Raw genomic sequence first — 23,780 nt, forward strand, 5'->3', positions numbered from 1 at the left:
ACTCCAAGTCTCACATAGCAGCCTAAAACCTTTCCCTGGCTGCTCACTGCCTTTAGACTGTGAGCTGAAGTCCTTGCCAGGCAATATCTGACTCTGCCTTCCTGTCCACCCTCACCTAGCGCCAGCGTTCCCCTTGCTTTCTATATCCTAACCACATCCCAGCAGCCCTGCAGTTCTCAGACCCACTAAAATGCTTCCTACCTCGGGGCCTTTGCACGATGCTTTCATCTGCCTGGAATGCTGTGCAGGTATTGCTGGGAGGTCAGCCTCAGCTATGAGCCCCTCCTCTCTAGCTAGTCCCTGGGCATCCCCAGCAGGATATTAGTCTTCTTACATGGTGGCTTAGGAATCTAAGAGCTAGTATTCCAAGATGCAGAAAATAGAAGCTGCTACTGTCTCTCTTAGTCAGTTTGGGGGTCTTAAACAACAGAACTTTATTTCTCACCGTTCTGAAGGCTGAAAATCCAAGATCAGGGTGCCAGGATGGTCATTTCCAGTGGTAGCCCTCTTCAGTTGTAGACTGCTGACTTCTTGATATTTCCTGACAGGTGGAGAGCAAAGAGAGAAAGCAAGTTCTCTTATGACTCTTCTAAGGGCACTAATCTCAACTAATCCTAATCACCTCATCTAAACCTAATAACCTCCCAAGGGACCACCTCCTAATATCATCACAGGGAGCAGAGTAGGGTTTTAACATATGAATTTTGGAGAGACACAATTATTCAGGGCATATCAGTCCCTCAGGCCTGAAAACTGGCAAAGCCCATATCCTGTTAGTCAAAGCAGTCACAGAAACCTGTCCACATTCAAGGGGAAGGGACATAGACCTCACTTATCAATAGCCAAAGATGTGCTTCCTACTTTAACCCACCACACACGGGTTTGGATTACTCATAGCCCTTGGTCCAGACATAGAATGCCTTTATATATTTATTGGTTTGTGGTTTTGCTTAGCTTTTTTCAAAAAGGCAAAGGAAATCTTAAGACCTTCCTTTTTGTGTCATGTATGATTTGTTTACATGAGGTAACATGATACTCTTATTTCTAAAATATCATATTTCCTTTATCTGCATTATTCAGTAAAACTTTAGCAGAACTAAATAAAATTGTACAGTCTAGGAGGTTTCTGGGGAGAGAAGCTCTGAAAGCTGTTCTACAAAGTAAACATAGGCTGTGGTTTCTGAGCTAAATTTCCTGGAGGTACAGTAGGAAAATAAGAGCTTGTATCTGGAGATACTATTACAGTGAAAAAAAGCATGAGCTTTACAGTTAAGCCAATTGAGTTGAGTCCCAACTCCTCCACTTTCTAGCTGTTTGAGAATTCACCTGACTCCCAGAGCCTCAGTTTCCTCATCTGTATGTTGGGAGTAATAATGTCAACCTTGCAGTATACTGTGAGGGTTATAAGCTGCAACAATATAAGTAAAGTATCCATTATTTTAATTGGTATAGAGTAGTTCTTAATATATGACTATCAGTATGATCATGCACATTAATGTTTAGCAAGCTACAAAATACTTTCATATACACCTTTAAACTACTCCTAAGAGAAGGAAGATGGATACATGTTCCTATTTAGAAAATGAAGACACCAAGACCAGCAACATAGTGAAGATTACAGGCTGGTACAATGGAAGGAAGGTCGAGGGCTGCCGACTATGGTAAGTACTCAGTAGTGATGGAGCCTTGGGGAGGAGGATGGGGCAAGGTGAGCGCCTCCTAACCAGATGCTGACATGGTCACCTGAGACTTACCTGTGGCAGGACCATGTGCTGAGAACAGATTGACACCACAGACCCTGCCCTGGGAGAGGCATTCTACTAGTTGAGTAAGTAATTACAGAATTTGAAGGTTTTCCCAAAATTATTATAAAAAACAAAAACAAAACATAACAGGAGCAATACCATTTGTCTTTCTAGCTTAGTAGCAATTTTACTGTGTGCAATAACACTTCAGAAATAAAGACTATGGATAAAGGACTTTAAACTTGAAAAAGTAAACTTTTATTTTTACAATGGTTAATGGAAGGGTTTTTGGCATAGAGAACATTTTAATTAATTGCAGACAGTACAAGGCATAAAGAAGGGACTTGAAGATTATGCTATCAGATGTAACAATAATACTCAAGTGGTGGATAACTTGGCTTTATAAGGTTTTTGTTTCTTTTGTCAAAGCATAAGTGTACAGTGAAACTACCCAAAAAAGCAAAGTGTAGAACATTATGCTATCATTTGTGCACAAAAATGGGATATGTATAAATGCATAGAATATATGTAAACATATAGAATTTCTCTAGCAGTTACCCAAGGAACTAGAACTATTGGTGGCTTTGTGGTTATGCTTTTGCAAACACGTGTATAGCATCCATAACTGATATGTAGCATTGCTTTGTTTATGTGCTTGTTATTGAAATTTACATAAATGGTAACAAATCAGATGCATCATTCAGTATCTTATTTTTCCATTTAAAGATTTTATTTGTAATTTATTTATTCTTTATTTATTTATTTTAGAGAGATGAGAAGGGAGGGATAAAGAGGGAGAGAAACATTGATGTGTGAGAGATACAGAGATCAGTTGCCTCTCACACCTCCCCAGCTGGGGAACAGTCCTGCAACCTAGGCATGCGCCCTGACTGGGAATTGAACCGGTGACTTTTTGGTTCACAAGCCAGCACTCAATCCACTGAGCCACATCAGCCAGGGCAATATTTTTCCATTTAACATTCTGGATATTTATATACATATACATACATACATGTATATTGTATTTAAATAAGGTATGCATTCACATGGTTCAAAAATCAAAACAGCATAGAAAGTGGGGAGGTGCATGCCTTTAAGTCATGTGAGCATTCTGGTAGTGCCCTGGATGTGTTGCTTGCATCATTCTGTCCACAGTTGGGATCAAGTTAAAGAGCTGTGTTTCAGTTTCGGTCAAGAGAGCGGAGCAGGTGGATGCTGTGCTTGTCTCCTCCCATGACCACATCAAAATTACAACTAAATTATAGAACGATCAACATCAAAATTGCAACTAAATTATAGAACAATCAACATCAAAATTACAACTAAATTATAGAACAATCAACCTAGAAAACCATCTGAAGACTAGCTGAGCAGAAGTCCTATAACTAAGGATATAAAGAAGCCACGTTGAGACTGGTAAGTGGCATGGAGAGGCAAAATGGGCTGGTCCCACACCTATGTGTGGTGGTTGAGAATTGGGAGGGATGTCTCAACTTCAGAGGTCCCTGCTGAGGAGCTAGGGGTCCCAGCCCCATACTATGCTCCCTAGCCTAGAGCATCAGTGCTAGGAAAAGGAGCCCACAAAACAGCTGGCTGTGAAAGTCATTGGGGAGTCCCCCTTCTGGGTGAGACAAAAGGCAGCTGAACACCCAGGCATCTTTTTAAAGGCCCCATGCAAGACTGTCACTAGCAGGTACTCACCCTGGGGTCTGGCAGAGGAACAGCAGCTCTAGGGTAGAGGGGCACCAGAGACATACAGGGAGAGACTGAGCTGTGTGATTCAGAGTGAGGGATGGAGTGTTGCGTGAATATCTGTGGAAAGAGACGCAGAGATAATTCCAGCAAGCAGGATGAGTGGCCAGCTACGCACGGAGGACTGTGGCTCGCTCAGGCCATCAGTGATTGTTCACAGCCCTCCGTTTCTTTTATTGGGTTGCAGAAAAAAAATATTTTTAAGTAAAACTAAATAGAAACTAAAAAGGCTTACATGGTAACAAACATTCTTTCCACTAAAAGGGATAAACATTAACCTATAGAGCTATAGAACAAAGCGGTAAATTACAAAGGTCCAAGGGTCTGTTCCACATCCGATATAGTTGCTAGGAGAGAGGAAACACTAATTTTCAAGCCTCTTTGTTCTTAGAGACTTGTAAACCGGCCCCCAAGAATCGTGTGCGAATAAGGGTTCAAGAGTCCACACCATTCGACGTTATCACTATGGAAAGGAGGCTTAGGTCTTCAGCCCTCTTTGTTCCCTGGATTCTGTGACCCAGCCACCAGAAGCCACGTGCAGCTGCTGGTGCCTGCAAGACTCGTTTGCAAGCTCTTGCAAGCTGAGGTCACAGGACACCTGGGCAGGGGGGCCCGCTTGCAGGCCCCCCCCCCCCCCCCCCCCCGGCAGAGGGCTTGTGACTTTTGCCTACAATGGAGGGATGGCTGCTATTGTTCCTGTGTTGAGCTCTCCTCCCACGCTGTCGAATCTAAATCTGTATTAGCCTGGGAACTCCACTTGCTTCACCCTCAGGGCTGTCTGAGACCCCCTCCCACCCAACTCTCTTGTACTGCCCAAGACTCTTTCAGTAGCAAACAGCCAGCCTTGATATGAGCTAGTTTTTTTTGTGTGTGTGTTTTCAAATTATAAGAGAAAGTTTATTTAGAGGTAGTTAAAAGTGAGCCAGCTGGGCTGTGTGGGCTCAGGAAACAACCTACAGAAGCAAAAGAAGGGCCCTTGGAGCTTAGGAGAGAGAAAGGCAAAGGTAACGAGCCAGGGGGAAAAGAAATGGGGGAAGAAAAAGGTGTGGGCATGCTCCCGAAAGGGAAAGTGCTGAGCTACAGTTTTTCTTTTAAAACCCTTGAGGAGTTCTGGTCAAGCTCAGGGGGTGCAAGTGACACATAGGGAGAAACTGAATTGTGTAGCTTCAGGGCGAGGATTGGAGGGATGGTTGCCATTGTTGCTGTGTTGAGACATCGTCCCACAGACCAGGGGGCAGGCACAAGATTGTCTGTGTTGAGCCGTCCCTCCACATGCCCAAATCTGATTTTGCATTAGCCTGGTGAACTCTACTTGTTCCACCCTGATGGCTCCCTAAGATCCCACCCCACTGTAAAGGTCTCCAGGCTCCAAGCATGTGGTGGCTGGCCTGGGTGTGCACTGTGACTTTTTGTGTGGGGCCTCAGGCTCAGCACTGGTGCCAAATCTGAATCTGCAGTAACCTGGTGAATACCATTTGACCCACCCTGGCGACTCCCTGAAACCCTACCTCACCTAACATGCGTAGCACCTGAGCGTCTTTCAGTGGCTTAGTCTTATGAGGGGCAGCTAGCAGGTAGTAGCATGTCTCAAACAGCCTCGTGCCTTTTGCTGACCTGCTCCAGACCCAGACCTGGGGAAAGTCAGTGTCAGTTCACAGCTTAGTCTTCCCATGGGCATGAGATCCAGCACAGGCAACTACCAACTGCAGATTTCTTTGTAGCTCCTAACAGGTAGCCCTGGGCCAGTCACAGGCAGCATCTGACATTGATTTGCACTGGGGCCCTCCCAAAGGCCCCAGAACCAACACACTTGGTGGCCAGCATTAGACCACAACAGAACACCACCCAATTAGCTGCATAAACAGCACACCCAAAGAGTGGTGTGGGAAAGCACAAAACCCTGCTGGGGTGATCCTGCTCCATGGAGTCAGCCCTCACATAGCAGCTTGTACATTGTGGTCACAGCCAGTCAGCCTGAGAGTCAGTTCCACCCACTGATATGCCAACAGCAATCAAGGCTCAACTACTACAGGAAGGAACACACAACCCACACAGGGGATACTCCTAGAGTACCTGGCTCAGGTGATCAGGGAGACTGTGCCACTGAGCCCCACAGAGCACCTCCTAAATAAGGCTACCCTGACAAAACTGGAGAAGTAGCAACTCTACCTAGTAGAAACAAACACAGAGAGACAGCCAAAAAGAGGAGACAAAAAATATCCCAAATGGAAGAGCAGTAGAAATCTTCAGAAAAGTGCTCTCGAGTGAGGATCTAGTCCAGATCTTTACATGTTCCTCATTGCTTGGCTTTGCTTAGCTGCTCTGTGGGGTAAACTGGTGGGGAGGGCAGAAGATCTGGGCTTGGAAGGGAGACAAGAAATCTGACCGAGAGTCTTATGGTTGCTGCCTCTCAGGTCTTGTATATCTCTGACTCTGGCTTTTGGGCAGATGGCACAGTTGCTGCTTCTGGCTTTGGTGACTGTTATGTGGGGTGCTCAGCACAGGACTCTACAGGACAGGATGGATCTGCTCAACATCTGCATGGATGCCAAGTACCACAAGAAAAAGCCAGGTCCAGAGGACAAGCTTCATGACCAGGTAAGGATGGAGTTGGGTCTGGGGTGGGGACAGGACTGACTCTAAAAAGGGAAGAAGTAGGGTGATAGGAAGATCAACTCTGAGGGGGGTGATGGAGGCTGGAGTGTGACTAAGGTTATACTGAGGGCCTCCCCCAAGGGGGCCACCAAATCAACAATGGGGGGGCTCCACTAAAGGCCAAATGTTTTCCTCACATCTAATCAAAGAATATACCCAAATTGTCTATGAGGCAGGTGGGTGGTAGTCTCTACTTAAACAAATGAAATAGGCCCAGAGAGGTCACAGATGCATGTGGAAATTGAGAGGCTAATCATTAGCTAGGGTTAGGAGAAAAACAGGCAGTAACTTTCCCACCCTTAATTATGTGCCAGCCCCCAGGGCTTAGAGGTAAGGTAGAAGGAGAGATGGGTCCCTCACAGTCAAAATGAAACAAATGTAAACAGGCCAGGTCTCCCACCCCAGTTAGGTTCTGAAGAGACAATGACAAATCAGATGTGCGGGAAGACTTTCCCGGAAAGTAGCTATCAGCTGTGGCCTGGGAGGATGAGTAAGAGTTTTTCAGGAAGACAAAGCAGGAAGGGACGGCCTAGAAGAGGACAGCATGCACACAGGTCTAAGGGTGACACACAAAGCAGTGGTCAGTCTCGTGGCACCAGGGCCCACAGAGAAGGGGAGGTAAGGCCAGGGTCCCCATTTCATAGTTAAGGCCCCTCGAAGCAGTTCAGGAATTCTGAGCTTGAAGTTGAACTTCAGACTTATGGGAGAGGCCAGTAGTTCATTCCTTCTGGTCTCCTCCTCTGCTCCCCACAAGGTTTCATGTTGCTAGAAGGCTGGGGATGTTCTCAGGGTGAGATTGTGGCATGGAATGACTCCAGGGGCTTGAAGTGAAGAGAAGGAAGCCCAGCAAACCCATGATTTCTGAGTCATTTCCAACATTTCATTGTGTGTGTGCATGGTAAAATATACATACCATAAAATGTGTCATTTTAAGCATTTTAAGTGGACAGTTCAGTGGCATTAAGCACATTCACACTATTGGGCAACCATCGCCACCATCCATCTCCAAAATTATTTCATCTTCCCAAACTGAAAGTCTACCTACCACGTCATTTTTAGAATTTTTAAGTTCCAAAGGGTGGTTTTAAGGACCCTCGGGAGTACTTCCTCTTTGCTAAGAAGTGGTGCAGACACAGACCTTTGAGAGAGACAGATGATTGTAATTTGGGGGGACATGGGCTACATGGGAGTGGCTATTTTTGTTGAACCCCTACATTGGGTTAGGAAATGCTTTACATTATATTAAATCTTTTTGGAGGCAGAAACCATTGACCTTGGCTGGTAGGTCAAGGATGAGGTGTATGGGGTCTTGCAGGGTGACCAGGAGTTGGGATATCCGAGGAAGAGCATGTGAGAAGTTGGGGAGGCCTGGAAGCATGGTCTGTGTTAACTGCACTGGGTGTGGGCTAGGTTGCTGGTAAGCAAGAGGTTTGGCTGCACCCTCATGGAGTGCCCAGACCAATAACATCTCCCACCTTGCTTGACTCTGGGTACTAGAGTTCATCTCAGAGAATTGAAGCAATTGACCCATGATCACCCAGCTCGCGTCACAGCCTAGAGTGATTCGAGGGAGAAACCTCCACCACTTCTGCCATCGTACCTGCCTTGAATTTAACTCTCTGGGATAGCCTCCCCCATTTAGTCAGGCCCATGTTCAGGCCTATATGTGGACCATTGCCCCTCTGTCCCTGCACTGCTTTGAGATCTCATTGGAGGCCCCTCGCCTGGGGTTCCAGACCTTAGGACAGCCAGACCAGCTCCCTTCACCTCCACTCCTTACCACAACATGGGACCAGGTTCCTGTCTGCCCTGTCCTGAATCTTAACCCTACCACTTACCAGGCGTTCAGCTTACTTACACTCTGTAAAAATTAATGTAATGATGTTTTTACTGGATTGATGAGAGGATAAAGCACAAAAGCCTCAGGGACTTTGCACAGCTGTGTTCTAGGCCTACAATGTTATTTGTCTTCCCTAAGCCCCGAAGGAAGATCATAAACAATGTGAGAGAAGACATTGATCTATTTTGTTCACTGTAGTGTTCTGAGTACCTAGCTCAGTGCTTGATATACCACAAGCACTCAGTTACTATTGGTTGGATGCAAAAATGAGTAATATAAATAACCTGAATAATGTGAAATAAGTTTGTAAACTGTTTAGAGCTGTACAAATAATAATTGCTCCCCTAGACAGAGGTTCCCCAGGTTGCCCACATCCCCTGTGTTACCCTCTGTGAAATCCAATATATTCTTGCCTTTACCACAGATGGGGGCTCCTCAAAGGACAGACACAGAGGCGCCGTCCCCAATGAGTTTTCCTCTGCATGACCTCCTGGGACACAGGGGCCAGAAAATGGAGGAGATGGCTGTGCTGAGGGAAGGACTTAGTCCTGTGTCTTCCCCACCCAGTGCAGCCCCTGGAAGAAGAACGCCTGCTGTTCTGTCAACACCAGCCAGGAAGCCCATAAGGATGTTTCCTACCTGTACAGATTTAACTGGGACCACTGTGGCCCCATGCAACCTGCCTGCAAGCGCCACTTCATCCAGGACACCTGCCTGTATGAGTGCTCCCCCAACCTGGGGCCCTGGATCCAGAAGGTGCAGTGTCCTCCCCACGTCTGCTGCCCAGACATCTCCTCACTCTGCCTCTCCAGCTTAGGGGCTATGCAGGGCTGGGCTGCTGAGAATCCTGAGTCTGAGTCCTTTTTCCCTCCTGACATCTCCCAGGTGAACCAGAGCTGGCGCAAGGAGCGGATCCTGAACGTGCCCCTGTGCAAAGAGGACTGTGAGAGCTGGTGGGAAGATTGCCGCACCTCCTACACCTGCAAGACCAACTGGCACAAGGGCTGGAACTGGACCTCAGGTGAGGGCCTGGGCAGGTGGGGAGGGAGGACTTGGGAGGTGGGGGGTGGAGGTGTGAGACCGGTATAGGAAGGGGTACAGTTGTGAGGCCAGCAGAACCAGAGATGGTTCTGAGCCCAGTGGCTGAAGGCCTTCCATCGTTCAACAGGCTCTAATCAGTGCCCAGTGAAGAATGCCTGCCACCCCTTTCATTTCTACTTCCCCACGCCTGCTGCTCTGTGCAATGAAATCTGGAGTCACTCCTACAAAGTCAGCAACTACAGCCGAGGGAGTGGCCGCTGCATCCAGATGTGGTTCGACCCAGCCCAGGGCAACCCCAATGAGGAGGTGGCGAGGTTCTATGCTGAGGCCATGAGTGGGGCTGGGCTCCATAGGGCCTGGCCTCTCCTCTTTGGCCTGGCCTTAATGTTCCTGGTGCTCAGCTGAGCTCCTTTCACCTCCTGATACCTGGACATCCCTGCCCAGTTCAGCCCCACAGTTCAGCTCCCGTGGTGGCAACTCTGTCCACACTTTGAATAAATCAGATATCCTGCATGTGTCTTGCAAACTGTTTGGGTGTGAATGGGAATATGACTTTTGCTTCCCAGTTTCCATTGACAGAAGCCAGTGAGACTTGGTCAGTTTCCAGCTCTGATACTTGCTATTAATTTTTCAGATACTTAACTATTCTAACCGAAGACATATTCAGTTCAAGTTCATCTTTCACTGCAGCTCTTACATAGAGTCAGGCCCAGGATTTTATCATTTGAATTGGAGGCAAGCCTCCCAGGGTTGACTATTCTGCCCTGTGCTCAGCTGTCCAGTAGAAGAGGCAGGACTGGGAGTGCCCAGCATGTTCTGGCTGGCTGACTGGGAAGAAGCAAAGTGTCCAACAAGAGCCCCTACCCCACTTTAGCTAATACCCTCAAAGCACTACCTGCCAGGCATTGTCCTAAATGTTTTATCTTTATGCCCGTAGTGTATTGATACTGTTGTCTGAATTTTACATATGTGAAGATGGGCACATAAATTCAGAAACAGGCCCAAAACCATCCTCTGTGTAAGAGCTGGGATTTCACTCCAGGCAATCTGGCTCTTGAGAACAAGCTCTTTCCCTAACAGAGTGAATAAATATGTGCATCTTGAAGGGATATTGGACCCACACCTGGCCAGAGGAACTGGGCCTGAAATATTCTGGCAGAGCTAGGACTGGATCCCAAACCTGGACTCCTAGAACAGGTTCCAGAACAAGGATGTGACAGGTTTTTAGGCATTGATCTCCCATTAAATATAGTTTGTAGCAGTTGTAATAAGCTGGGTTATGTTACAGTACCATCCCTAATGTCTCAGTGCCTTGACACAACTAGCATGCATTTCTTGCTCAAGCCACAGTGAGTAATGTGGGTTGTCAAGGGGATTCCTTTTCGCACTCAGTGACCCAGGCTGAGTGAGGCTCCACTCATCATATACTTCCGCAAGGCAGGCAAAGGGAACTTGGTGAATTCCATTCAGGCTCTTCAACCCTCCACCCAACACTTATATTGTTGGCCAGTACCAGCTTTGATAGTGACTAACTTCAAGAAGACCAGGAAAATACAGTCCTACGGGTGCCTGGAAGCACAGGGGAATCCGAAAGTTCGTCAACAGAACGAATGACTGCTACACAGACTGTTATGTTATGGTCAGTATATTTCTGTCATGGTTACAAATATATTTTTTTGGTTTTGTTCTGGTAAGAGGGAGGTGGATTAACTCTGTGAACCTATGAAAAGAACTATATTAACATGAAAAGTGGAGCAGTTCATTAGCTACCACCCTAAACAGTGAACAAGGCCAATTGATATATTATATTCTCTACAGAACCAGTGGCACTATTTACAAATATGAGTTGTTCATAGATGTATTAGAATTAGTGAAATTTAAGGTTATAGTCACCTCAGTCCAACACATCTTATCAAAGGCCTATTGTGCTGTTTGTGAACCATTTATAAAATTACTTGTCTGAATCTTCTGTAGCTGCCATTCTCAAGTTCATAGGAATCATGAGGTTGCCGAATGGATGAATAATTTTCCATACCAATATCTCCTAGAGAAGTAGTCCTGGCATAAGGAAAGATATATAGATTAATGGAATAGAACTGAAAGCCAGAAATAAATCCTTATATTTATATTTAATTGATATTTGACAAAGTTGCTAAGGCAGTTCATTGGGGGAAAGGATTATCTGTTTGAGAATGTACTAGGACAATTGATGGCCAAAAGCAAAAAGATGAATGTAGACCTTCAACTCATGTGATACACAAAATCAACTAAGAATGGATCATAGACTTAAATATAACAGCTAAAACAATAAAAATTTTAGAAGAAAAAGGAAAAAGATTTTCCAGATCCTGGGGTGGGAAAAGCTTTCTCATTGTGAAGCTTCTACCATTTTTTTACTTTTTTTATGGACCCAAAGCACAATCCATCACAGAAAACAAACAAACAAACAGATAAACTGGCCATCAACAAAATTCAACTAATTCTATAAGACCAGTATTACCCTGATACAAAATCAGACAAACATATCACAACAAAAGAAAATTGCACCAATATCTATTTTGATTAAAGTCATAAGTCTCCTCATCAAAAATACCAGCAAACTGAATTCAGCATAATGAAAAAGGTATTATACACCATCACCAAGTAAGATTCATATCAGTAATGCAAGTTGGTTTAAGGGCAAAACCCACATGATCTTCTTAACTGATGCAGAAGTATCATTTGACAAAATCCAAAATCTTTTCACGATAAAAAAATAAAACCAGCAACAATGAGAGGATCAGAAACCTCTGGGACAGCTATAAAAGGCCCAACATAAGAATCATTGGTTTGCCAGAGAATGAGGAAGATGAACTAGAACTTGAAAAATTGAGGGAAAATATAATAAAGGAGAACTTCCCAGACTTGGGGAAGGGAATAGACTTGCAGGTCCAGGAAGCAAGGAGAGTTCCCAAGAGACTGGACCCAGGGAGAACCACTCCAAGACACATTATAATCAAAATGTCAAAAATTAAAGATAAAGAGAGAATCTTAAAAGCAGCAAGAGAGAAGAAAAGAATTATGTACAAAGGGGTCCCAATTAGACTATCAGCTGACTTCTCAAGGGAAACCCTACAGGCAAGAAGAGACTGGCAAGAAATATTCAAAGTAATGAAAATCCAAAACCTACAACCACGAATACTCTATCCAGCGAAATTGTCATTCAGAATAGAAGGACAGAGAAAGTGTTTCCAGGACAAAATAAAACTGAAAGAGTTCATTAGATCCAAACCACTGTTATATGAGATGTTAAAGGGACTGGTTTAAAAAAACAGAAGCTAGGGAGATGAAACAAAGGCAAACTAAATAGGCAACGAGAGTGGAAAAGGAACTGTGGGTACGGGAAGCATATTGGGGGGAGGTCAACAGGGAGGGGGAATGGGGAAAGGGAGGGAGATGATATAGGAATTGGGGATCAAGGTAGGAGGGAATGGAATAGACGGAGAGAGGTTGGGAGGAACTGTATGCACAACTAATGGACATAATCTAAAAGGGGGGGACAACTGGAGGGAGGGGGGCCACCGGGTGGAGGGGAGCAGAGGGAAGGGAAATTGGCACAAATGTAATATTTTAATCAATAAAACACATTAAATCTGAAAAAAAAATAAATAAAAAAATAAAACCAACAATGAACACATTAGAAATAAAACAGAATTTTCCAAACCAGATAAAGAACATATATGAAAAGTCCACTACTAAATTCATACTCAAAGCCAAAAGGCTCTAAGATCAGGAATAAGACAAGTATACACATACTCACTCACATCATGTCTATTCAACCCTGTACTAAGAGTTGTAGCTAGGGCTATTAGTCATGAAAAAGAAATAAAAGTCATCCAGATTGAAAACAAGAAATAAAACTATTTCTATTCACAGGTGATATGATATTGTATATAGAAAATCCTAAGGAACCCACAAAAACATTAAACTACTATTACTAAGTGAATTCATCAAGTTTGTAGGACACCCAACAAATATATGTAGGTCAATTGTATTTTTTCTATACACTAGCAATGAACAATACAAAAATGAATTAAAGATTACAATTTCATTTGCAATAGCATAAAAAAGAACAAAATCCATCACAATACATTTAACAAACTAAAAGATCTGTACACTGAAAACTACACAACATTATTGAAAGAAATTAAAAACCTAATAAATGTTTTAATATCCCATGTTCATTAACCAGAAGATACATTTGTTAAGAGGCAATTCTCTCCAAATTGATCCATAGATCTACTCAATTATTATAAAAATTAATAATATGAGCCTAAAAGCTATAGGGACATACAAGAGACCCACAATTTCCAAAACAATCTTAAGAAAGCACCAAACATGAGGACAAACACATTCTTATTTCAAAACTTACTACAAAGCTACAATAATCAAGACAGTGTGGTGGTGGCATAAAAATAGATATACATATCAACAGAATAGACCTTAGAGTCCAGATTTTTGACAATACTGTCAAAACAATGCAATAAGATAAGTGAAAATTCAAAGAATAGCATTTTAAAATATGGTGCTTGGATACAAGTGCATATTCACATGCAAAGGAAAATATTTTGGACCCTTATTTTACTTCATATACAAAATTTAACTAGAATGGATCAATAACCGAATCATAAGAGCTAAAATCACTAAAAATCCTTAAGAAACAAAGGGGAAGAGCTTTATGACATTGTATTAGGCAATGCTTTCTTGGCTGTGAGAGCAAAAGCATAAGCAACAACAGAAAAAAGAGATGAATTAAATTACATCAAAATTAAAAACTTCTGCACACCAAAAGACAATTAGAGTGAAAAGGCAACCTGCAGAAGAGGAGAAAATCTTTGCAAATCATATCTCTGACCAGAGGCCAATCCTTCAACTCAACAGCAAAAACATATAACCTGATTTTAAAATGGGAAAAGGACTTGAACACACATTTCTCCAAAGTAGATATACAAATGACCAACAAGCATATGAAAAGTTGCTCAATGTAAAAAATCATTAGGGAAATGCAAATCAAAACCAAAGTGAGATACCTCACCTATGAGGATGGTTTCTATTTTTTGAAAAAAAACCAACAGAAAAAAAACAAGCAGTGAGGACGGGAAAAAATTGGAACTATTGTGCACTGTAATTCTTCTCTTGTACACAGTGGATGGGAATGTAAACTTGTGAAGCTGCTGAGGAAAACAGTATGACAGTTCCTCAAATATTAAAAATAGAATTTTCAAGTGATTTAGCTATTCTATTCTGGGTATGTACCCAACAAACTGAAAGCAGGGTCCTGAGGAGACAGTGGCACATCCATGTGTATAGCAGCATCCTTCACAATGGCCAAGAGAAAGAAGCCACCCAAGTGTCCACTGATGAGTAAACAGAGAAACAAAATGAGGTATATACATGCAACAAATATTATTCAGTGCTAAAAGGGAAAGAAGTTCTGATACATGGATGAACTTTACAGATATTATGTAGTCAAAGAAGCCAGTCACTAAAGAACAAATACTATATGATGCCTCTTATAGAAGGTTCCTAGAGTAGTCAGATTCATAGAGACAGAAAGTCCCATGGTGGTTCACAAGGTCTGGGGGAGGAGGAGGAAACGGGGAGGAGCTGATTAATGGGAAAAGAGTTTGTGTTACGAGATGAAAAAGTTCTGAAAGTTGGTTGCACAATAATATGAACGTATTTAATTAACATTACTGAACTGTATATGTAAAAATGATTAAGACATATTTTACATAATGTGTATTTTACCACAATTTTAAAAAACTATCAAAAGTTGCTTATTTATGTTTAAAGAAATGTTATGTGGTGAGAAATGATCATTTATCAGACCTGAGACAATTGTTTCTGTGACCCTGGACTTCTGCATCTCAGCTTCTACCTGCCTCTACCTTGCTGCTCATAAATTAACCTAATAGTTGTCATTTAAGCCCACTTCATATGTGCCAGGCTTTTCCAGATATAGTTCTCAACATTTTCTGGTGAGCCAGCAACAGCTCAGCAAGGCCTAGTGACATTTCTCAAGGTTGTGAGAGGAATGGGGCTGCGATGGCCTGACCCTCCACACCTCATTCCCCTCAAGTTAGCTTTTTCCTAACAGCCATTTGGGGAACCCCAAAAATTTAGATCCCCCTTGGAGATGAGTGGTTCTCTTGATTTTGATGCATGTTGAATGTGTGGGTCCTGGAATGAATAAATTAACAAGTAAAGAGATGAAATTAAACAGGAAGGTGGAATGAAAACTGCTAAATGCGGGACACATCTGTGCGTAAGCACACTCAGAGTTCTTATCATCTATCCTGCCCCGAGGACAAAGACCAGTGGGGACAGTCCAGGGTCCTGAGCTGTGGTCAGCCCAGAGAGAGGCCAGTCCAGACACACCAGAGCGTGCTCCCAGCAGCAAAGGAGGCTCAGCCAAGGTGCCCTAAGGAGGGAAGGGTGATGGGGCACTGGGGTGGCCTGGTGGGTCTGTGCGTAGGGGAGGGGCATGTCTTTCTTTAGAAAGATCACTCTTGCTCCTGTGGGGAAGGTGACTTGAAGGGGCAGCAACTGGAGGAGGGAAGACCTGACCCCAAACACAGAGTTAAGGGACGTAAATTCTAGAAAGGTTTTCTGAGGCACCTTTGCCAGGGCTTGGTGATGACGTGCATATGGAAATAGTGAGAGAGAGGAATGGGTCTTATTACCAGCTCTTTGATACTTCAGCAGCTGAGTCCAAAGGAACACATCTGTGATGGGTGGGGGTGGGGGTGGCAGGCAGTCCCGGTGGACGGGGGGCTGTTATTTTTACTATGTGCCTCCCTTGACACTCAGCACCTATCTGGAAGGCTGCTTTAACACAGTAGACTTTTATGAAGTCCTTCCAGTTCAAGGGTGTCTACATTCTTTTTTTTTTTTTTTTTTAAGGAGTAAGGTGGTGATCTGGAGCACTGGTCCAGCTCTCAGAGAGAACTGAGTAGGCCAGGGACAGGACGGGGTAAGGGGAGGAAATGCCTTTCAGGAGATAGGGAAGGAAAAAGCCTGAGGGAGCAAAGCACCAATCTTCCCATTTCTGTAGCATTTAACCAAACAGGGTCCTGTTTGTGTGTTACATCACTTGATCTTTCCTCTTGCTGATTGGAGAACTCAGCAGAGCTGGGCCACTCCCTGCTGCTGGCAAGGGAATCAGGTGATCCAGGGTTTAAGGGCACAGCAGTTGCTGAACACAGGATAAGGGTGCTGTGCGTCCCTGGCCCTTTTCACCAAGTAGGGACCTGACCTATTCATTCCATTCTTAAGGTAAAGTCCTGAGAGAAGGAGTGGGTGCAAGACATCTTCTTCAACTTGGGAACAATCCTGCAGGGCCCACCTACTCACCCCAGATTCCCTTCTGAGCCCTCCTAGGCTGGGGTGAGGGAGCCCCCTTTGCCAGCCTCTTCTCCCTCAGCCTCAGGGAGCCTCAGGACCCTGGCACTGAAGGAACAAGGTCTGACCCCATCCTTCACTGTGGAGACGGGGAGACTGAGACAGGGGTGAAGGGAGCAGCCTGCATGGGACTCTGTCCCCTCAGGCCTCGTTCTCCCTAACCACAGTTTCCTCTGCAGGGACAGAAGGACATGACCTGGGAACTGACACTGCCCCTGCTGCCGCTGCTAGCCTGGCTCTTAGCCTCCATGTGCGATGCCAGAGACAGGCCAGCCCTGCTCGGCGTCTGCATGGACGCCAAACACCACAAGGCAAAGCCCGGCCCTGAGGACAAGCTGCATGACCAGGTATGGCTGGAGTGTGGCTCTGATTGGGGAGGGGCCTGGTTCTCACAGGCAAGAGGAAGTTGGGATGGTGGGGAAAGGGTTGAGGGGTCAGACACCCCATATTTGAGTTATAACTGAGAGATGAAGGTTGGAGTATTTAGGTGATGTTAGCGGTGGCCTCCTCAGAACAGGATACCATGTCAGCAATAATACGAATAATCATTTATTGAGTCGTCGTCAATCATTTATTGAGTACGTACTAGGTATCATGTGTTTTCTGTACCTGATTTCATTTTTCCAGGGGTCCTTGGTGGTAGGTAGATGACATTTTTCACATGACACTGAGGCCCGAAGGAGGGTATGAACACACAGAGGAAATGGACATGACCAGCCCTCATGGTGGGGTAGCGGTAGGACTGGGGTGGACACCTGCAGGGTTTGGGGAGGATGTTTTTTCCTATTTTCACTACTGCCCATCCCATGCAGTGCTGGAGAGGGCCTCTCATTACTGTGACACGGGGCACAGGTATTGTACTTTCACACAGTCTATAAAAATTTATGCCACTTGGTGGCAACTGTATTATATTCTGTGTCTCCTTTTTATGACAAATATTGTTTAGACTCTTTTCTATTCTGGAAGGAAGTTTGATGCTAATAGAATGCATTTACACATTTAATTTAAAAAGTTGTCCACATAACCACCTGTAATGCAAAGAAGGAGCCAAAAGAAAGTACTTTATAAATAAATACCTACATTTCAACATGTCAGTGCTTGGTATGGCTACATGAGAAGTTGTGGTGAAAGATCACATTTCTTTTATTCACAAAATCACTATGAATGGGGCAGCTACAAATGAAGATTGCCACAGGTGTATTCTGTTGGCAACTTAAATGCTCTGAGATACTCTAAGCAGTGTTGCCGTTGTTGACGCAGTTTTCTACAGTAGTGATGAACGCCAGTAACGCCAAACACACAGTACAGCCTTCCATTTCATGGCTTTTGTTGTCCTGGAGAATCTGGTCTATATTATATAAAAACGTGCTAAACTATTTTTTGCCTATATGTAAGATGAAGTTCAGTTTAGACCAGTCTTTAATTTACTCTTTTTAGCAAATGTTTCTGTAGTCCTAGCCACTGGGGGGCTGGAGGGGAAACAGATCTTAACACTTGCCAAGAACATGGTTATTCAACAATGTGTTACTGCATCGCTCACTCTCTTTCCTCCTTTACTCAGGATGTCACCTCCCAATGGCTTTTCAAGCCACCTTATCTAAAATTTCAACAATCACCCCATACTCCACATACCCATTCCCTGCTGTAAATTTCCTTATATAATTGATCATATCCATATAATCATATTTTTTCTCTTTTAGTGTCCTACTGTCTGTCTCCCCTGACCAGAATATAAGATCCATGAATACATATTTCTGTTTTCTTATTGTCTGTGGTATTCTATCTAGAACAGTAGCTGGCATAGAATAGGTACGCAATAATTTTTTAATTGTTTTTTTCTTAATTCTTATTTATTGATTTGAGAGAGAGAGAGAGAGAGAAAGAAACATTGACTTGCTATTCCATTAATTTATGCATTAATTGGTTGATTCTTGTATGTGCTCTGACCAGGGATTGAACCTACAATCTTGGGGTATCAGGACAATGCTCTAACCAACTGAGCTACCTGGCCAGGGCATAATAATAATTTTTTAATGAACAAATCTAAGAAATGTATAAATAATAGTTTATTGCTATGACCAGTGTGGCTCAGTTGGTTGAGCATCATCCTACAAAACAAAGAGTCACCAGTTCAATTCCTGGTCATGGCAGATGCCTAGGTTGCAGGTGGGTAACAGAGGCAACTGATCAAGGTTTCTCTCTCCCATTGATGTTTTCCTCCCTCTCTCTAAAAAATAAGTAACTGAAATCTATTATTGTTCTACCAAGTGAGGGTTTCTCCCAGGCTCCCACAAAACCCTGATCACACTGTCATAATGGAGGTTCTCCCAAGATGTAAATACCTGGAGGCCAAGGAGAGAGGGGTCCTCACAGTGAGCATTTCTAGGACAACCTACCTGGGGCAGGAGAGCAAAACCCAAATGAGGAGAGACTAGCTGTGGCAGAAGTTTGTGGTAGGGGAAGGACTTAGTGCTGTGCCCTCCCCACCCAGTGCAGTCCTTGGAAGAAGAATGCCTGCTGCTCCGTCAGCACCAGCCAGGAGCTGCACAAGGACAACTCCCTCCTGTATAACTTCAACTGGGACCACTGTGGCATGATGAAGCCCGCCTGCAAGCGCCACTTCATCCAGGACACCTGTCTCTATGAGTGCTCCCCTAACCTGGGGCCCTGGATCCAGCAGGTACTGTATCTCCCTCACCCAATCCCAGCAGGTTGCCCTCCAGCTCAGTCAAGCCTGTGGCTGCCAACACATCGGCTGAGAGAAGCCCTCCCATCCCACTCCTCACCCAGGTGAACCAGAGCTGGCGCAAAGAGCGGATCCTGCACGTGCCCCTGTGCAAAGAGGACTGTGAGAGCTGGTGGGAAGACTGCCGCACCTCCTACACCTGCAAGACCAACTGGCAGAAGGGCTGGATCTGGACCTCAGGTGAGGGCCTGGCAGGTGGGGAGATTGAGGTGGGGTTCTGACACAGGCAGTTTGAAGATTTGGGAGTGTGTGAATATTTCTAGGGTAACTAGGTGCTGAATGTCTGTGTCCACCCTCTCTCCTCCTGCAGGATCTAACGAGTGTCCAGCTGAAGCTGTCTGCCGCACATTTGAGTCCTACTTCCCCACACCTGTAGCCCTGTGTGAGGGTGTCTGGAGTCACTCCTACAAAGTCAGCAACTACAGCCGAGGGAGTGGGCGCTGCATCCAGATGTGGTTCGATCCAGCACAGGGCAACCCCAATGAGGAAGTGGCGAGGTTCTATGCTGATGCCATGAATTCTAGGGCCATACCCCTTAGGACTGGGCCTCTCCTGCTCAGCCTGGCCTTGATGTTCCAACTGGCTCCATGGCTAAGTTGCTTCCACTACTGATATCCAGACATTTTCCTTGCCTGCACCCATGTGGCTGACCTCAGCTAAGCCCAGTTCAGCCATCTCTCTCAATCAGGGGTCCTAAGAATGCCCTGGTCATTGGTTACTTATCCAGGATGGGTCCTATGGGTTCCTGTGACAGCCTATTCAAATAGATAGATCCACATGTGACTTGTGTCTTGTAAATAATTTGGAACCTGCTTCATTGATTCATAGTCTTGTTGAGAGGACCCAAGAAGGACTGGAACTAGCTTGAAATTCATCAACAAGTAGGGAGTATAACTTGATCCATTAGTCTGGGGCTCTTAATTCTTCACCAGGCTTTCCCCTTATGGCTAGTTCATTACTTTTGCATCATATGGGAACAAGGGGATTGGTGGAGGGAAGGTGGGCAGAAATTGGTGGATTAGTTATTGGGCTTCTGGTGAGAAAAATGTTTCTTTCCCAGTCCTTCTCTTACTAGATGTGACCTGGGACGGAAATATTGGTGGAGGGGTCTTAATGATAAACACCTGCATTACTTCCGTTTTAAAAAATGACCAATAATGCTACAGTGAATAATCCTGTACATAGTAGAATGTTATACTGGAATTCCAGAAGAGGGATTGCTGGGTTATGGAGTATATGGATTTCTAATTCTGATAGTTCCAACTTTACAGGGGTTGTAACCCTGTGGTCCCCCCCAGAAAGATATGAGTGCCTGTCTCCTCACAGCCTAGTCAACACGGGAAGGCGTCAAACTTGATTTCCTGTTAAGCCAATAGGTGTAGTTTTCATTTGCCACATACCTTATAATAAGAACACAGTTTCTGAGATATTCCCATATCAATCTATTGAGATCTAGTTCATACTTTTTAAAAAATATTTATTTTTTTAAAAAAGATTTTATTTATTTATTTTTAGAGAGAGGGGAAGGGAGGGAGAAGGAGAGGGAGAGAAACACCAATGTGTGGTTGCCCCTCACACGCTCCCAACTGGAGACCTGGCCCACAACCCAGGCATGTGCTCCGACTGGGAATCAAACCAGTGACCCTTTGGTTTGCAGGCTGGCACTCAATCCACTGAGCAACACCAGCCAGGGCTAGTTCATTCTATTCTATATATATGTCACCTTTAATTTAGTGGCCTACTGATGAATATTTGAGGGAAGGAGGTTCTTTTATGACATAGACATTTTTGAAAAGCATGGCCTAATTATTTTGTAGAATATCCCTCACTTTGAGTTTATCTGTTTCCTCATCATTAGATTGAGGCTGTGCATTTTTGACACAAATATTCCCAGAAGTAATACTCTGTCCTTGTTGCATCATAATGCAAGTCATATGGTTCAGGTTTGCCCATTCTGATGATGTTAACTGATCTTTTGGTTGATATTGGGTCTTTCGGGTTTATTTACTACTTTTCTCCTCTTTATAATTAATATGTATGTTGTAGGGAGATATTTGAGAACTATATAGATATCCTATTTGTCAGCAAAATTTAACTCATCAGTTTTACTATCTGATGGACATTTTTTTAAAAGTAAAAACAAACACCAAAAATGTCTTCTTAGATGACAGCTTCTCATCATCACCAACCCATTAATGCTTTTCCATGGTATCTGTTGTAAAAACCAAAATTCCTGCCCATTCCCCCTACTTGGATAACATGTCAAATTATTTTCCCTCCACACCCCCCACACATGAGCTCCATTCCCATTTTTCACTTTGGGGCCTCTACTCCAGCAATTCCCCCACTGTGCTCCTGGAATGTTCTTTTATCAAAGGCATGTTTTTTCCTGGTAGCCACTTAGATTTCAACTTATAATTTTCCTAAAATGACTTCCAGTCACTTTTTTTTCTTTTCTTTTTTATCCTGGCAGGAAGAAGGGGGGAGGGGAGGGGAACGGTGTGGGTGTGCCCCTTGGAGGGAGAGAGCTTCCAGGCACTTACCACATCTCCTTAGTCTCCTACTGCGTTTGCTGTCTGGCGTTTCCCTAACAAAACTTCTCCGTCTGACCCCTGGCTGGTGTGGCTCGGAGGACTGAGCGCCAGCCTGTGAACTGAAAGGTTAGCAGGGCACGTGCCTGGGTTGCAGGCCAGGTCGTGGGAAAGGCAACCAGTCGATGTATCTCTCGCACATCAATGTTTCTTTTGCTCCCTCTTTCTCCCTCCTTTCCCCTCTCTAAAAATAAATAAATAAAATATTAAAAAAACACACACAAACCTTATGTCTGAAAGCAGGGGCCATATCTTTGTCATTTGCGCCGTGTTGCCCTGGTCAGTGCCTGGCACAGAGGGGGTGCCCAGGCAGCTAAGGGATCTGTGCACTCGTACTGTCAGTCAACAGGGACTTTCGGAGCACCCAGGCTGCTGGTCTCCACCAACAGGGAGGAAATTGACTACCTTGCACATCTGGTGGGGGCAGGTGGATCTGGGAACAAATAACTCTTTGAAAACAGGCAGCTGAGGTTTTGCTACAGGGAAGCCCAGCGAGTGGTGTAGTTCTGTGGAAGCACAGAGAGGTTAAGGAAGGCTTCCGGAGGAGTCATGTTTGTCACGCAGAAAATGGCAAGAGAGACAGCGCTTCATGGAGAGGGTTCAGCAAAGGCTTGGAGGTAACAGAAGGGTAAGCAGCATTTCTAAGTGGCTCTGATATAAGTTAAGAGGTCAAGGGTAAGAAGTGAGCTCGGAGAAGAAACACTGGATCTGCGATCCTTAGGCGATGCCAAGAGTCCGCGCAGAGCTCTCCTCTCTTTGTGAAAGAAGCTGGGTTTGGAACCACACTCAGATCTGAATCCGAGCCCCTCCCTGCTGCCTGAGATCTGCCCCTTTTACGGCTGTGAGGATGGGTGAGAAGCAATTAAAATTGTGCATATGGGCTGGTGCTCAGGAAAAACTCAGGTTTCTCCCACCCCCACTCCCACAGCCCAGGCCCCGACCTGTGCAGGTCAAACATCTTCCTGTTATTTTTGTGTGACTGATCTTGCTGGTTTCAAGCTTCCGGTCTGGGCAGATACTCTTGGGATTGGCTCCAAGGTGGCTGTTTGATCCTGTTTCTCCCTGCTGGCCAGGTGGTCCTAGCACCCAGGCCCCAGATGCAGAGCAGAGTTGTGGAGGGAAAAAAAGTTTAAGGAAAGTAGATCTGATTATAGGGCGATCTGATTATAAATTCCTAACTGGGCAGGCCATGGTGAGTAGTCACACCCCAGACCTATAAGTTTTAGAAAAAGGTTTGTCTTTGCCTTAAGCAAGCCCTGTCCATTGTTTTTGTGCATCTGGGTTAATACACCTTTGAAATAAGTGGTAACCAACTCTCAAGAGAGCACATCTTAACTGTCCTGTAATCCAATCACACATTGCTTTTTCCCACCTTCATATAATCCTCACTTCCCTCCTTAAATTAAAATGCTTCAAAGAAACTGCAAAACTGTCCTTCTCCAGAGCATTTGAGATGTCACCTCCCAGCAATTGTTGTCTATTTTGGTTCCAAAAACTCGCAAAAATTCTCTACAGGTTTGGATGTTTCTTACCTCAGCAAGGGCATGAGTCCCAGCAAGGGCATGAGTCCCAGCAAGGGCTGGGGCCACCCTACAGATCAGAACTCCACTTCCAACTAACCTTCCACTTGCTGGTCACTTCTGAAGTCATCAGGGCCCAGGGCCCTGGCTCAGGTGCCAAACCTCATTCCTGAAGAGGAGGAGGGGCTTAAAGCACCCAAACGATGATCAGCTGACCAGCCACCAGAGCAGGGCTGGAGGATGAAGAGCCAGAGCAAATCCCATCTTGAGGAATTTTCACCTGATATACGTGGTGTAGGTGGTTCCAGACACTTGGTCATTCTCCAATCAGGAGAAGGCTGAGCTGGGCTTGTAAAGTCAGGAGGGAGGCCTGAGGGTCCCAGTGGCCCTCTACCTGCTGAGATCTTCAGAGGGCTTAACCCTCCCAGGTTGTGACAGGATTCAGGT

The 23,780-nt window shown here is 44.7% G+C and overlaps 2 protein-coding genes and 1 long non-coding RNA gene across 4 annotated transcripts; 2 read left to right on the top strand and 1 right to left on the bottom strand.

Moving 5' to 3' along the window:
* Window positions 1–404: 404 nt before the first annotated feature.
* LOC150018426 (uncharacterized) lies at window positions 405–23,773 on the bottom strand. Of its 2 annotated transcripts, none has more exons than XR_016508619.1 (3): window positions 23,434–23,773; window positions 3,447–3,557; window positions 405–541 (listed from the first exon to the last, which is right to left on the bottom strand). It is a non-coding gene; the product is annotated as an uncharacterized LOC150018426 (long non-coding RNA). The 2 variants fall into 2 exon arrangements; XR_016508618.1 differs by lacking the exon at window positions 405–541 and adding an exon at window positions 2,531–2,999.
* LOC150018427 (folate receptor alpha-like) lies at window positions 2,929–9,548 on the top strand. Its single transcript, XM_090265024.1, has 5 exons — window positions 2,929–3,161; window positions 5,946–6,095; window positions 8,560–8,748; window positions 8,878–9,013; window positions 9,161–9,548. The coding sequence occupies exons 2-5, from the start codon at window positions 5,946–5,948 to the stop codon at window positions 9,436–9,438; spliced, it is 753 nt and encodes a 250-aa protein (XP_090121150.1). The 5' UTR covers window positions 2,929–3,161; the 3' UTR covers window positions 9,439–9,548.
* LOC150018428 (folate receptor beta-like) lies at window positions 16,261–20,005 on the top strand. Its single transcript, XM_090265009.1, has 5 exons — window positions 16,261–16,350; window positions 16,656–16,823; window positions 18,968–19,156; window positions 19,267–19,402; window positions 19,533–20,005. The coding sequence occupies exons 2-5, from the start codon at window positions 16,668–16,670 to the stop codon at window positions 19,832–19,834; spliced, it is 783 nt and encodes a 260-aa protein (XP_090121135.1). The 5' UTR covers window positions 16,261–16,350; window positions 16,656–16,667; the 3' UTR covers window positions 19,835–20,005.
* Window positions 23,774–23,780: the final 7 nt, after the last annotated feature.

The sequence above is a fragment of the Furipterus horrens genome, unplaced genomic scaffold (assembly GCF_987537825.1).
Source record: "Furipterus horrens unplaced genomic scaffold, mFurHor1.1.pri manual_scaffold_2, whole genome shotgun sequence".
NCBI classification, from domain to species: Eukaryota; Metazoa; Chordata; class Mammalia; order Chiroptera; family Furipteridae; genus Furipterus; species Furipterus horrens.

Bases quoted from the DNA above. Each gene is read 5' to 3' on its own strand.
- LOC150018427 (XM_090265024.1), top strand. From the start codon at position 5,946: ATGGCACAGTTGCTGCTTCTGGCTTTGGTGACTGTTATGTGGGGTGCT. The intron at 8,749-8,877 runs GTGCAGTGTCCT...GACATCTCCCAG, and splicing joins TGGGGCCCTGGATCCAGAAG to GTGAACCAGAGCTGGCGCAA. The intron at 9,014-9,160 runs GTGAGGGCCTGG...ATCGTTCAACAG, and splicing joins GGGCTGGAACTGGACCTCAG to GCTCTAATCAGTGCCCAGTG.
- LOC150018428 (XM_090265009.1), top strand. From the start codon at position 16,668: ATGACCTGGGAACTGACACTGCCCCTGCTGCCGCTGCTAGCCTGGCTC. The intron at 16,824-18,967 runs GTATGGCTGGAG...CTCCCCACCCAG, and splicing joins AGGACAAGCTGCATGACCAG to TGCAGTCCTTGGAAGAAGAA. The intron at 19,157-19,266 runs GTACTGTATCTC...CTCCTCACCCAG, and splicing joins TGGGGCCCTGGATCCAGCAG to GTGAACCAGAGCTGGCGCAA.